Here is a 15,649-nt window from a genome sequence, read left to right as displayed (position 1 = left end):
TAAGGGAAGGCTTTTTTTTTTAAGGGGGAAGAGTTAAGGAGGGATGAGTTAGTAATATCAAAAAAGAAAAGGAATAAAGGAAAGAGAACTAAAGAATCAGTTGAAAAAAAACGACAATAGAATATCAGAAAAACCTGGGAGGACATGTATAAAATGATGCAGAGTGGAGTGAAAAGAACCAAGAGAACAATTTATGCTTTAACAATACTGTAAAAACAAACAACTTTGAAAGATTTAAGAACTCTAGTCAACACAATAGTCAACCATGATTCCAGAGGGCCAAAGATGACAAAGAATTATACCCACCTCCCAACAGAAGAGTAATAAAGAATAAGACTTTTTCTGGACCTAGCCAATGTGACTATTTGTTTTGCTTGACTATGCATATTTGTTTTTAGGGTTTTCCCCTTTTCTCCCACTGGAGGTGGGAGGGAAGAGATAAATGTGTTAATTTTTTTAAATTAATTTAAAATACATAAAAGAGAACAGAAGTTCAAAGGGGGATGTAGAAACAGGGCAATATTTGAACTAGTACATTAAATATGAAAGATATTTTAAAGAAAAGAAGCTGTAGTAGACATTCATAGTTTTCATATGTCTTTTTCTGTCTTTCCAGAGGAGGGAAGCCTATTGTTATCCTAACTGTGCAGGCAGTGGAATAATACTTTTTTTAATCTTTTTTTTTTTTAAAGATAGTGATTGTGGGGCAGCTAGGTGGCACAGTGGATAAAGCACCAGCCCTGGATTCAGGAGGACCTGAGTTCAAAATCCGACCTCAGACACTTGACACTTACTAGCTGTGTGACCCTGAGCAAGTCACTTAACCCTCATTGCCCCTCAAAGAAGATAAAAAAAGATAGTGATTGGTTTGGCAGGAATGGTCAATTAGGGATTATATCCTTAATAATCATGGTGAAATTTTTTAGTACATGAAATCTTAGTATTCAATAGTTCATTTATAAGAATACTCAAATAAGCCTGTACCCAAAAACTTACCGGTGATAGGCTTCTCTCCGATACTTTTTCAGTGCATGCCTGTCCATGTTAGCTGGCATCTCTGCTGTGTTCTGTAACCGATCACTCCAGGAGGTAGTCATCTTTTTTAATATATGCTGCATTCCAGGAAAGAAGAGTAGAGACATTTAGTACTGGTATCTCTTCACCAGTATCTAATAAACATACATTCCCATGAAGTGCTAGTTTACAAACTGACAGGAGAAACTATTACTTCAAAATGTAAATTCATGAAAATAACCTCCATGTGTAGATAAACACCCTGAAAATTATGAAAATTAGCCCAGATGTTGACATCGCTGCTTTTTAATAATTCAGAATGACTGCCAAATTATTTACTTTAGGCCAATCTTAGAAAATATACAATTGAGAAATATATAACTTTTCAAACAATAAATGTTTTTTAAAAGAATTAATTATTTGAAATTATATATACTGATTTCAGAGTAACATAAGTATATATACATGTAATGTCTATAATCAACCATGTATTCTTTAATTCACCTAATTTTTAAGAAAACTATAATGCATGATTACTAATACAGCAATCTATTGCTTAATTTACAATTGTTACTCTCCTTGTCTGTTTCCAAAAAGTTTTTGTTATCTACAAAATTAAAACACATATAAAATCAGACAAATAAAAATATAACAAAAAGCATTTGAAAAAATAGACAAAATTAGGCATCTAAAATAAATTATCACAACTGGGCACTGGATTTAAAGAAAATCTGAGACAAAGAAAAATATATTCACGTAAAGTTCTCATGATAAAAGAAAATATGCAATTTTGTCAGGAAAGAAACATCTCCAGGCATAAAATGCTAAGAAATTTTTTTTTAGTTTCTTAGCATATGGAGATAGTGATGACAATATTTTCAAATATGGTTTTGAAAAAAAAAAACACCCCAGCAAAATTCTTCAAATGGAATGGACAGTCAGAGGGCCTAACATTTCATCTTGATTCAGTGAAGACATTTCAGTGGGAAACTAAAATAACATGTCCCCTTCTAATACTATGGTTTTTTCCTTTTTCAGCATATGCATAAGTTGCTTAAAGACTACAGACTACAAGAGAGGAACTAAAGCATCTCATGCATTCATGTCATTAGAATAAATATCTAACTGAGGAGGCAGCTGAGATTCTTAACTCTACATACCTGTAATATGATGCAATGGTCTTAAGTTACACTCCTATTTCTGAAGTTATCATCTGTAAATAGCTTTAAATAAATATGAAAAACTTTCCCTCAGAGTTTAAAACCATGCCACATGATTACCAGTGTCTTTAAGAAAGCTTCTACTATTAAAGTTCTGTTTCCAAATAGAGCATTCTCACTATTGCAAGCCTTAATTCTGACAGATAACTTCCACTTCAAGGTTTTTATATTAGATAACTATTTTCAATTTCTAGAATAAAGTCTTTTTATAGTCTTATTTGGGAATCAAAACTTGAAAATATTTTCTGTGGGAAGGGAATAATATTGTTTACATGAGATTTTAGGTAAAACTTTAGTAGAAAGTAAAACTAAAATGAGAAAAAATTATTTGCTAGAATGTTGCTAAAGTCTTACATCTAAAAAAAATTCTTGATCATTTCAATGAACAAAACATACCACAAATACCAAAGTAAAGAACAATTTGAATGGAGGTATCCACATTAATTATTTTTTCTTGTCTAGCATTTCATCTTATAAAGTTCTAATTCAAACCAGAAAAACAAATAGCAAACTTCAATGAATAAAATAACAATTGTATAATTTCATTCCATCATGAGCATCAATTCAATTTCTTTCAAATACGTATTAAGTGCCTGCTGTGTGCAAGGTACTCCGGATACAAAGATAAAAATGGCAGTCTCTGGCCTCTGAGAAACTTCCATTCCCCTCAGGGATCCATGTACACAGACAAGTGTAATGAGAATTACAGAAGCAAAGAAGAGATCTGGATAGAATGCTCTATGAAAGTTAGAGAAGAATTTTAGCGAAGGAATGCTATCAGGGAAGGAGCCACACCTGATAGGAACCTTGAGGGCAGATAAGGATTCTGACAGGTGGAGGAGTTAAAACATAAAGCCTTTAACATCAGGGCCCCCAAGGACCTTTCATTAGGCCTTGTTCCTTCCCTTGTACTCTACAGTCTAGCCAAACCAGATTCTGTTCTTCACACAGAACATATTCCAAGCAAGGGAAATGACAAAAAGTAGAAGATGGCATGGTGAATTGAGGAAAGCGCTGGTAGTCTCATCTGGCTGCAAAGGTATGATGAAGCCTGGCTGGACATTAATCTTGAGCTCTATTATGATTATATCGCTAAAATGCAAGGAAATCCAAATCAACAATGTATATTAGAAATAACAGTATGAAAAATAATGAATTCTTAATCAAGCAGCTTTAATATTTGAATGGATTTAAATCAAACCCTTATTTTATTTCTAACTTTTGAAAGTCCATAATTTAATGCTAACTTGTAATGAATCTACATCAAAGCATCATAATCTTATCTAGTAATTTTAAAACATCATTTATTAAACACTTAATTCTGTGTGGAATGTGGAGGGATAAGTTCTCCCAGAGTTTACACAATCTAGTTAAGAACATAAGACAGATAGATAAAGTGACGAATAACAAAAATTGCAAGTTCAGTCATATCTGATTCTTCATGACCTCATTTGGGGGTTTCTTAGCAAAGATAATGGAGTGGTTTGCCATTTTCTTCTCTAGCTCATTTTATAGATGAGGAAACTGAGGCAGAGTGAAGTGACTGGTCCAAGGTCACACGGGCCAGATCTGAACTCAGGAAGATAAATCTTCCTGACTCGAGGCCCAGCACTCTATCCACTCTATCACCTAGCTGCCCCATTTCGAGACATGGTATTAATTAATTAGCATTTATTAAATGTCTACCATGTGCAATAAACACTGCTAGGTTCTAGAGATAAAAACACCAAAAAATGAAAAGAAACCCGCTTTCAAGAAGTTTATATTCAATAGGAGAAGCAGGTGAACACCATGACAACATGCAAATCTCAAGTCCAATTTGGCTAGACCATGAAGTACAAGGGGAGGAGACACATATAATCAAAGGTCTTTGGGGGCCAAGTTGTTAAGGGCTTTAAATGCCAAAGAGAGGAATTTTTGTATTTTTTTTCCCTAGAGGCAGGGGAGAACCCCTAGAATTTATTGATTAGAGAAGTCACCTGGGGGCAGCTAGGTGGCGCAGTGGATAGCGCACACCGGCCCTAGAGTCAGGAGGACCTGAGTTCAAATCCGATCTCAGACACTTAACATTTACTAGCTGTGTGACCCTGGGCAAGTCACTTAACCCCAATTGCCTCACTTAAAAAAAAAAAGAGAGAAGTCACCTGGTCAAATTTACACTTAAGGAAAAGTTACTTTAGCAGCTGTATAGATTGGAATTAGGAGACACTTGAGGCAGGGAGGCCAATTAGAAAGACATTAAATCCAGGAAAAAGATGATGAGAACCTGAACTAAAGTTGTAGCTGTGTGAGGAGACTGAAGGATTTGGATATGAGATAGTATGTAGGTAGAAATAGCAAGTTTGAGGAAATGTGATTAGATAAATGGGATGAGACAAAGTGAGGAGTGAAAGATAACCCCCAAAGTATACACATGGGTGACTGGAGGCTCAGCAGGAAAGACGAGTGTTGTTTTGGACAGGTTGAGTTTGAGGTGTACCCAGGACATCCAGTTCAAAACATCCAATAGTCAGTTGGTGATGCAGAGGTTGTGGGGCTGGATACAAAGATGTGTGAGTCACTTGCATAGAGATGACAATTAAACCACATCAGAGCTAATGAGAGACTATAGAAAGAGAAGGCAACCCAGGTTTATCTCCAAAGTTAGGGTGTATGCTATGGATGATGAGTTAGTAAAGGAGACTGAAAAGGAAGGAGTAGTCAGATGGATATAAGGGGAACTAAAAGAAATTAGTGTCACAGAAACCCAGAGCAAAAAGGGTCTACAGGAGGAAGGTAGTAAACAGTGTCCCAAAAAAACCCAACAGGAGGCAACTAGGTAGTGCAGTGGATAAAGCACCAGCCCTGGATTTGGGAGGACCTGAGTTCAAATCCGGCCTCAGACACTTGACACTTACTAGCTGTGTGACCCTGGGCAAGTCACTTAACCCTCATTGACCCACCAATTGTTTTAAAACAAAAAAACAAAACAAAAACAAAACAAAACAAAACAACAGTGAGGTCAAGAAAGGTAAGGACTAAGAAGAGATCATCAGATTTGGCCATTAAGAAATCATTGGTGGGGGCAGCTAGGTGGCACAGTGGATAGAGCACTGGCTCTGGAGTCAGAAGGACCTAAGTTCAAATCCAGCCTCAGACACTTGACACTTACTAGCTGTGTGACTCTGGGCAAGTTACTTAACCTTCATTGCACTGCAAAAAGAAAGAAAAAAGAAGGAAAGAGAGAGAGAAAGAAGGAAACAAAGAGAGAGAAAGAAGGAAGGAAACAAAGAGAGAAAGAAAGAAAGAAAAGTGAAAGGAAATGGAGACAATGCATATGCAGAGATTTCTAGACTTCTGGCAGAGACTAAGAAGAGCTACAGGATGATAGCTTGAAGGAATGGTAGGATTTAGTGAAAGTTTTTCAGGCCTCTATGTAGGCATTAGGAAGGAACCAGCTGATAAGGAAAGATTAAAAATTAGAGAGGAGGGGGCAGCTAGGTGGTGCAGTGGATAAAGCACCAGCCCTGGATTCAGGAGGACCTGAGTTCAAAAATCCAGCCTCAGACACTTGACAGTAGCTGTGTGACCCTGGGCAAGTCACTTAACTCTCATTGCCTTGCAAAAAAATTTTTTTAAAAATTAGAGAGGAGATGGGATAAAAGACAGGCAGCAGAGCTGGTCTGGACAAGAAGGGCTGTCGAACTATGAGAGACTGAGGGAGGGGTTATGATGTTAAGGGGTTTTGAGAAAAAAGAGAAAGGGGACCTCAATGGTGAACAGAATCAATTTTCTAAATAAGAAGCTAGGTCATTAGCTGAGAGGGTGGAAGGAGGAAAAGGAGATGTGGCAGGCTTGAGGAAAGAAAAAGTTTGTGAGAACAATTAGGTTAGATAACATAAATGTGCATAAACTAAGTACCAAATGAAGTTCAGGACCTTATATGCTTAGGAGCTGCAGGAAGGAATAGTCGGCTAGTAAAGATGGGCATGGTCAGGATAAAAGATAAAATGAGCAGTGTAGATTTTCTGAGAAAAGTACTTTAATCTGTCACATCTGTACCAAATATACTGAAAAACTCTATTCTGAGAGAGGCCAAAATCAATGCTTTTAATAAGCTGTATGATAAATGCATCAGGAAAAAAGCATGCTAAAAGAGTGAATATCTGGAATTTTTCAATATTTCAATAAAATTTTATGATTGTGACCTTCCAAAATTTTTACCTAAAGTTAAGTCTCACAAAGACCATGAGGGTATGCATGCCACAAAACTTAATGATATTACGTACAATTCTAGTTGAACCAATACCAGGACTGTCCTAGGTATTAATGTGCTCACCGGCACTGGCTGTAACAATAAGAATGATCTCATTTTTTCGAAGGACTTAATCAGTTTTTTCCAAGAATTGAGCAGTATTGAATTCCTAAAGGCCAAGCAAACACATTTATTTTATTCACTCATAATGTACATCGTGCCTAATTACCCTAACCTATGAAAATGTTTCTCATGGATTTCAGAGCTAGAAGGTAGATATCTAAGAGGTCATCTCCCCATTTTAGAGGAAGAAAGGAAACGAAAAATAAAATACTTTATTAATTTTTTTTTAAAAAGTAATTTGCCCAAATCACAGTAAGCCTGGAGAACCAAGACTAGAATCCAAGTTTTAAACTCCTAGTCTAGCAAGCTTTCTATATTTCACTAGATTTCACACTTCTTTTCTTTTTTTGAAAACTTTTCAAATTATTTGAAGGAAAGTTTCAAAGCATTTTCTTAATTCAGTGGAAATGAACAAAACACATTTTGCTAAAAAAAACAACAACAAACAAGTCTCAGGAATGGTAATAGGACTTTTGAGTATTAACTTTGATTTTTGATGTAATAACTACAATATTTTAATGTAATTAAAATCTACCACTTAGTCTTTGCAATTATATGAAGATACAGTGACAGGATGTTTTACTAACTGCTTTTTAAAAAACTGCTTGTTTTTCCACAATTCCTCATAGGATACCACAGTGGTTTGAATGTAGATGGTTAATGCTTCTTAATCAAAATAAGATACTAACAGGTCAGCTGCTTCAGTGGTAGTTTTTTAGACAATTAATGACAAATCTTTGTTTTAAAATGCAAACTTCTTTTCTTACAATGATGTTATAAAATTGATTCTTCACTTCAATATAAATACCCAGTCTTCAAAATAAAACATGGTAACAACCAAAACCAAGCTTTTGACAGTTTATCATTTTTGTAGTATCTTTCATACCCAAATCCAATGAAATATTGCATGATCCAAAACCACAATTAGAAGAGAAGCCAACAGCCACAACAGCATTTTATAGCTGATGAGAACAGGAAGCAAAAAATAACTGAAAGTGGAGGCTGTGTGGTGAAACTAGAGTGAATGCCTCTGCTCTTGAAAAAATACACCATAGTGAGAGAGGGCTATAATTAGGGTGCCTGCCAAAGACAGAGAGCTCAGAGGTGGCCCAGCACAGTCATGCCACGCACACCCACACTCACATTGCTGGCTGGAGGTGGGCAACACAGCAGGTGGCATTCCATCTCCGTGTCAGCTCAGAACTGAAGGAGCTGCAACATGTGGAATACAGAGCTTTCAAAAGGGACACTTTCTAGCTACTCTTTCAAGCCAAATGACAGTGATTCATTGGAAATCAAGTGAGCAGATTTTCAGGACAATGAGATATACATATTGGTGTAAGCCTCCATCAGTCGTGGACAACCATGGATCAGCGCCTTGAAGAGCCACAGGCCACAGTGTGGCTGTGCAGTCCGATACGGGAGCCGCAGCTCCTGAGTGACTTATAACCGGTAACTGCCGCATCCCGTGTTGTATCTACCCCATGAGGAGTAGCTGGAGTGTCCTCTCCAGGGCGCTGGCCTGGGCGGATCAATATGGAAAACAAGCTGTTGCCCATGCAGCAGGTTTTCCCTCTCCACGACATTGGTGGATCCAAAGGAGAGGCAGAGCCAATACAGTCTGGCACCAGTGCCGCCGCAGGAGTTGCCAGAGGGATGTGATGTCCAACATCCAACTGCCTAAGGGACTTTGACTCCTGATTTTTCCTCGGGATTAACTCCCGAGGGCTTTCCCCCATATATGGGTATAGCCTCAAGGCAGCAGAGGTTTAAAATCAGGGTTCCTTCCCCTAGGCGGGTTGCCTGCCAAGGCTAACGAGCCCCACCTGCCCAAACATATACATATACATATACATATACATATACATATACATATACATATACATATATAAAATATATATGTGGGTCAGTAAAATATGGCAAAATATTCAGGGTAAAGGCAACAGGGACATTTGAAGCACAACCTCATTTTTTAATGTCGATAGACAATACATATACATATCACATTATTATACGATAACTGTCATATAAATGATATATGTGTATATATCATATATCTTATAGATGGACATATTAAGCTTTAAAGAAGTTAAAGGTGCACTAAGACCTGTACATGTATATCTATTATGAACATACACATGCGCGCACACAAACTCTAATAGCTTAAAACTGCACTAAGATTTTTGGATACCCTATATAATAGAGACAGAGAAAGAAGAGGGAGAAAGAAGGAGAGATAGCTATCATTAGGAAATATGATGTAAGTATTCAATATTTTGCTGTTGGAATTTTTCCTTTTGTATCTGAAAATTATCATTTGAAATTTATTTAAAAGACACACTCACTATTTTCATTCTAAAAACAAAACTCTGAAACCTTAAAATGGATCATTTAAATAGTTAATCTAAAAAATTAATCTGAATACTTGCATAAGTCATACAGATTGATCTAGAAGTGTCCTTAGCCTACTTTAACCCTTCTCTTTATGAACAAGAAACTGAAGCCCAGAAAGAATAGATTACTTGTCCAAGTTCACACAGGTCATAACGGAGGCAGAATTGGCCCTTCATTTTGATATCTAACGATAGAAGAGACACTATTCTGAGAAATCACAATACCCATACACTGCACATAATGAATTAGTCTGACAAGAATACGGACATACTGGGAAGGCAGAACAAGAACATGCCATTTTGCATGCCTATTAAAAAACAAAACACAAATAGCATGACTGGACTTTGCTACAGCATTCCACTACAAATTAACAAATGAGTACAAGCAAAGTAAGCAGATTAAAGTACTTAAGCTAAATTAAATGTTTTTATATCATGCTCATGATAAGTTTTCCTACAAATTTATCTTCTTAGTCGTAAGGTGAGCCATACATATGTATGTCCTCTGATGGTCAAACAGCAGTATCACTTTTGTAAACAAAAGGGATCACTCTGAAACTAATTTATAGTAATTAAAATTTTTTAAATGGTCAGAAGTCAAAATTCCTTAAGACAGTTTCAGGGGGCAGCTAGATGGCACAGTGGATAAAGCACCAACCCTGGATTCAGGAGTACCTGAGTTCAAATCCGGTTTCAGACACTTGACACTTACTAGCTGTGTGACCCTGGGCAAGTCACTTAACCCCCATTGCTTGCAAAAAAAAAAAAAAAAGACTAAGTTTCAGGGCAGGTGCTCATCTGCCCTGAGAGTTTCAAGATTAGTTGGGCCCTATAGCAATGAAATCAAAGATCAAGGTCCAAAAGTAGGCTGTATTGGAAACACCACATTTTTTCCAGAAAAAAAAATTAATCTGGTTAAACTTACAGGCTTCATTATTTCTAACTTTTAAATGCTTCTTGATAACACCTTCTCACTCCTATCCAAGCTCTGGTTCACACACAGAATTCCTTAGAGTAATAAGTACAAGTATTCAGAGTTAAATAGAAATTTAATGTTTGCCAAGTGGTTTTTTCTCCCTCATAATCCTTTACTTGCTTAATCGGGTAAGTTTATGTGGTGCAAGTATTATTATCCCCATATTACAGATGAAGAAACCAAGGCTGTGGGAGAACCTTGCTCACACAATCACATACAAAGGCTTCTTACCCTCCATTCCCCAGGCCACATTGCTTTCCATAGGATTTACCACTTCTCCTTCTTTTGTATACTTTGATGACGGAAAACAATATGTGTACAATTACTACTCCTTACTATGAGAAGAGTTGAGGAAGGATGGAACAAAAATTCCAGCTATTAAGTCTCTGGCTCCTGAAATTTTCTCAAGTCAGAAACGGCTGTGTAGAAAGCAGTAATATTGCAAAATTTTCTTTTCTTTCTTTTTTTGTTTTTTTGTGTGCAACCTTACTCTTGGACAAAGTAGCCTAAGATTTTTGGCTTGATTAATACATGACTATTTTGCTAACATTTCAACATTAAGTCTTGGAACAAAGGGTTGCTTGTTTTCTAGCGGAAAATAACACGGCTTATAGGACATCTTGGTGGATCAGAAACACAGTACCTGGTGCCTTGACAATTTGGGGTTCTGTTTCAAGAGTCAACATGCATAGAGCTAGGCCTAAGTTGAAACCGGACATTTTAAAAATTAACAGTAAAGGTTGAAAGAATGCCATCAAGTTCTTTTATTCTTGGCACTCTACTACCTCAGATATATTACAGAGATACATTCCATTACCAGCACATTAAGTTGATTATAACTAAATTTATTTGCTGCTTGCTAGAGCCTTCAACAATACAATGGTTAGTGATACACAAAAATAAGAACTAATTTAAAGGAAAAACTGCTTCACTTGATTGGGGCTATGAAATGTCTTCTTCATAAAGCAGCTGTAATTCCCAAAGGCCTTCAGAATTGCAAAGGGCTGCAAAGAGGGCTGAACACTGCCATTCCTCTCAATTTGATATACAGTAGTATATGTTTCTTTAGTTATAGCTTATTTATGTTTTCTTTTAGCAGACAGGAATGTTTTATCATCTTGCTTTGTCCCAAGGAAAAAAAATGCTAACTTGTGGTCTTGCCTGCCTTCCTCCAAAGAAATTTATTCTCTGAGCACTGTCAGCCCCTGTTAACATTTATTCTTCCTTTTGCTATTTTTTTTGGCCTCATTTAAAAGAAAGAAAAGAAAAGCAGGAAGAAAAGAAAAACAATTATCCTGAGAGTTTAGCTATTAAATATTTACATAGAGTTTTATATTATAGAAACACTGAGTATAAATGTGCACTTTTCATAGACTTAATATGGTTCACTTACTAATTTAATTGCTTGCCTATGTGCATAGTATTATAGGTAAACTTGTTAAATAGGTTTTTATTAAAAATAATCATAATACCTAATTATATCAAAATCTTAAATTTGTTTATGGCTTGACAATTTTCTAAACATTTTTACAGCCATTATTTTGGCAGATTTCAGGTCAATACAAAGCACAACTTCATCAATTCATCCCATCAGGACGTTATCAGAAGATCAAAGATTGAGAGCTAGAAGGGACCTGAGAGGCCATGCAGTGTAACCTTCTCATTTTAAAGTGGAGGAATCTAAAGCCTCCAGGGGTTAAGTGAAACTTTCCCAAGATTAGACAGGTTTAAAATGTCTTGGAAACAGGAATTGTTTCGTTTTTGTCTCTATATTTCTGGTGACTAATACAATATATGGATGATAGTCGGCATTCAATAAATAACTGGTGAATTAAACAGCCCTATCCACAAGATGGAATGGGCAGCCTTGGGAATGATTACCCTACTTTCTTTGTTTTCCCCCATAAAAGTGGTTAATTATTTTCCAGTTACGTGTAGAGAGAGTTTTCAACATTTGTTTTTATAAGACTTCTAGTTCCATGACAGCAAGCAATCTGATATAGGTTATATATGTACAATAACATTAAATGTATTTCTGCATTAGTCATGCTGTGAAAGAAGTATCAGAGCAAAAAGGAAAAACCTCAAAAAAGAAAAAAACCACAGAAATAGTATGGTTCAATCTGCATCTAGATTCCATAGTTCTTGTTTTCTGGATTTGGAGAGCATTTTCCATCATGAGTCCTTTGGAACTATCTTGGCCCACTGTATTGCTGAGAAGAGTCAAGTCTATCACAGTTGATCAACACACAATGTTATTGATACTGTGTACAATGTTCTCCTGGTTCTGCTCATCTCACTCAGCATCAATTCATGATTACCCTACTTTCAGTGAAGGTGTACAAGCATTCTGGATAGCCATTTGTCAGGAATGTTAGAGAGGGGCTTCATGTCTCAGGGGGCTCATATAGAGTTAATGCGAGACAGTGTATATAGTGGGGGAAAAGCAGGACTAAAGATTGAATCCAGGCTTTGCTACCTACTATTTTTTTGTGTGTGTGAGGCAATTGGGGTTAAGTGACTTGCCTGGGGTCACACAGCCAGTAAGTGTTAACTGTCTGAGGCCGGATTTGAACTCAGGTACTCCTGACTCCAGGGCCGGTGCTCTATCCACTGCGCCATCTAGCTGCCCCCTGCTACCTACTATTACCTGTATGACTTGGCACAAGTTTCACTTAACCCTTGAAAGCTTTCATTTCCTCAACCATAAAATGAGGGGGTTGGAAAATATGACACCTAAGGTCTTTTCCAGTGTTGAATTTATGATTCTATGACCTCTATTACTAAGGCCCTTCTAGCTATAACCCTTTTGATCCTACTAAGATGTACCAAAAAATATAAGTAGCAAATTTCTTTTTTTTTAAGTAACAAATTTCAACACCATGTCTTCTAAGGCCAAGGATCTTTCCATTATAGTAAACTTTTATCTCATAATGTAGTTCATACTACAGCCATAATCTAGTAACATAATTACATCAGAAATATTATATACATATACAGATGTATAAAGATTTTAAAATCTGGACGTTTTTCAAATATATTAATTGGGACCTCATTCCACTTAAAAAATCATTTTTTATATCACCATTTTCAAACACATTCCCCTTTTTAAACCAAATGGCCATTCCTTGTACCAAACAACTTAAAAAGGGAAAAAAACAGTCCAGCAAAACTAAGCAGTACATCAATCTGACTACATGCAATATTCTAAACCCACAGCTCCCCACTTCTACAAAGAAGGGAAGAGTTGTGTTTTTTCCATCTTTTCTTCAGGGCCAAGGTTGATGATTATAATTATACAGTTCGAAGTTTTGTTTCCCATTTAAAACATTGTAATAACTGTGTATTTTTCTCCTGGTTCTGCAGACTTTATTTTCGTATTAGTTCACGAAAGTCTTCCCATACTTTCTCCGTATTCTTCATCTTCATCATTTCTTATGACAGTATAATTCCATTACATCTATATACCACAACCTTTTGGCCTGTGCCCAATCAAAGGGCATCTTTTCCATCTCTGATTTCATGCTACTTTAAAAAAAACAAACAACCAAAAAACAGTGCACTATGCATATTCTGAGGCATATGGAATCTTTCTGTCTTTGTCCTCCTTGGAGTATATCCCTAGCAGTGGGATCTATGGGTCAAAGGGTATAAAAATTTTATGCGTAATTCCAAATTACTTTCCAGAATGGTTGAATTAATTCATGCCAACAACAGTGTATTGGTGTGCCTATCTTTTCACAACTCCATACTAATTCTAATCAAGTGAATAAGCTCAGCAAAACCTGAAACTGTCACTACTTTCAGATTTGTGTAAGAAAATAGTACTTTGCTTTTCCTAGTCACAGGCTAGTCCTATTTGTCATGATACCACATGCTAAATTCTTGTGGAAATTATCAGTCTTCACATAATTAAAAAAAAAGAGAACACAAGTTATTCCTGCCCTTTCACTAGCTTTTTTACACATCAGACATAAAACACTAACAGGAATCACTTTAGTCTCATTTCTGTTAATAAAGACAGATGTATTCTGATTTTTTAATGTTTGATAGAAGCCTACAACTATTAACCCTTGGAAAATCTCTGCTTAATTCATGGGCTGCTCACCATTAGCAGTTAATAGAGCTGACCATAAAAATTACTTCTGCTATGCCCAAAGGGCTATGGGAAGTGTCCTAAGCACCTGGCTGCTAAATGTATTTGTCACCAGGAACATCTGTTGAATACTTCATAACCAATCACAATACAAATTAGACCGGTTTTAGCCAATAGAATAGCACTATTTGACCTTCTGTTTCAAATTGCCAGGACACTTTGCATTTAAAATATGTCCCTGGGGCAGCTAGGTGATGCAGTGGATAGAGCACCAGCCCTGGAGTCAAGAGTCCCTGAGTTCAAATCTGGCTTCAGACACTTAACACTTACTAGCTGTGTGACCCTGGGCAAGTCACTTAACCCCAATTGCCTCACTAAAACAAAACAAAACAAAAAAATAAAATAAAATAAAATAAAATATGTCCCTACTGAAGGTCAACCAGTAATGCCATTTTTTTTTTCATTCAGGGACCATTTTGAAGCAAATTATAGAAATTAAATTGTTGTGGTTTTTTTTAAAGGAGTAGGAAGTTGCAATTCTCTCTTTCCTCATCCGGATTTCCCTATACCACCAATGCAATCGCAGACCCAGTTCCAAAAAATATATGTTGCCCTGGAAACTTCATGTATGTCCAGAGAATAATCTTTAGAATTGTGTTCAAATTAAACTGACAGGCTTCATTATGTCTAACTTTAAATGTTCTGTAAAGCTCTGATGAAATGGTTATTGATAATAATACATCCCCTTTATCCACCCAGGTCTATCTTATCATCAGGTTTTCAATATCCTGTAGGATATTAAAGTAGGAACAACCTGTTGTTCTTGTTCAGTCATTTTCAGTCATGTCTGACTCTTTGTGCCCTCATTTGGGGTTTTCTTGGCAAAGGTACTGGACTGGTTTGCCATTTTCTTCTCCAGCTCATTTTACAGATGAGGGAACTGAAGCAAACAGGGTTAAGTGACTTGCCCAGGGTTACACAGCTTCTGTCTGAGGCCAAATTTGAAGTCAGGTTTTTCTGACTCCAGGTCCAGCACTTCCCCACCTAGCTGTCCAAGTAGGAACAACTACTCACATTTAATCACACTTCCAGGTTTACAGAGTGCTTTCCTCATAACCCTGTACGGTATGTAATGCAAATATTATAATCTCCATTTGACAAATGAGGAAACTGGGGCTCTGAAAGGCAGCATGATCCAGGAGAAAAGGATTGGCTTTGAAGTTAGAGAACTTGGGCTCAAATCTCATCTCTGAAGCTACCTGTGCCAATGACCTTGAGCAAATTCCTGATCCTCCCTGTAGACCTACCTCAGTTTCTTCATCTATAAAACAAAGAGGTTGTTGATATGGATAACCCAGGAAGTCCCTTCCAGTTCTAAATCTATGCCCCTATGACTTGCCCCTGATTACATAGCTAAATAAGCGTCATGACCAGCATATGAACACAATAATCCTGATCCTGGTTTGGGAGCTGCTTTTTCTGTGTCTGTTGCTTCCTGATCCCATGATGGGCATGACCAAGCTGGGAGACCACATGTGAATTCTAGAAGCTTGTGGATTCTGCCTCCTTGGCTGGAACTAACTGACAACAGCA

General features: G+C 36.8%; 1 protein-coding gene across 1 annotated transcript in view; it reads right to left on the bottom strand.

The window, feature by feature from the left end:
• The window catches only part of NT5C2 (5'-nucleotidase, cytosolic II), an 84,278-nt gene extending 83,164 nt beyond the window's left edge, over positions 1 to 1,114 (bottom strand). The window contains exon 1 of the mRNA XM_043982741.1: positions 997 to 1,114. Coding sequence (XP_043838676.1) covers positions 997 to 1,097 — 101 coding nt within the window. The 5' untranslated portion in view covers positions 1,098 to 1,114. The remainder of the gene's footprint in view (positions 1 to 996) is intronic.
• Positions 1,115 to 15,649: the final 14,535 nt, after the last annotated feature.

The sequence above is a fragment of the Dromiciops gliroides genome, chromosome 2, assembly GCF_019393635.1.
Source record: "Dromiciops gliroides isolate mDroGli1 chromosome 2, mDroGli1.pri, whole genome shotgun sequence".
Classification (NCBI taxonomy): domain Eukaryota; kingdom Metazoa; phylum Chordata; class Mammalia; order Microbiotheria; family Microbiotheriidae; genus Dromiciops; species Dromiciops gliroides.
The sequence above is the reverse complement of the archived record's forward strand: the minus strand, read 5'-3'. Positions and strand labels throughout refer to the sequence as shown.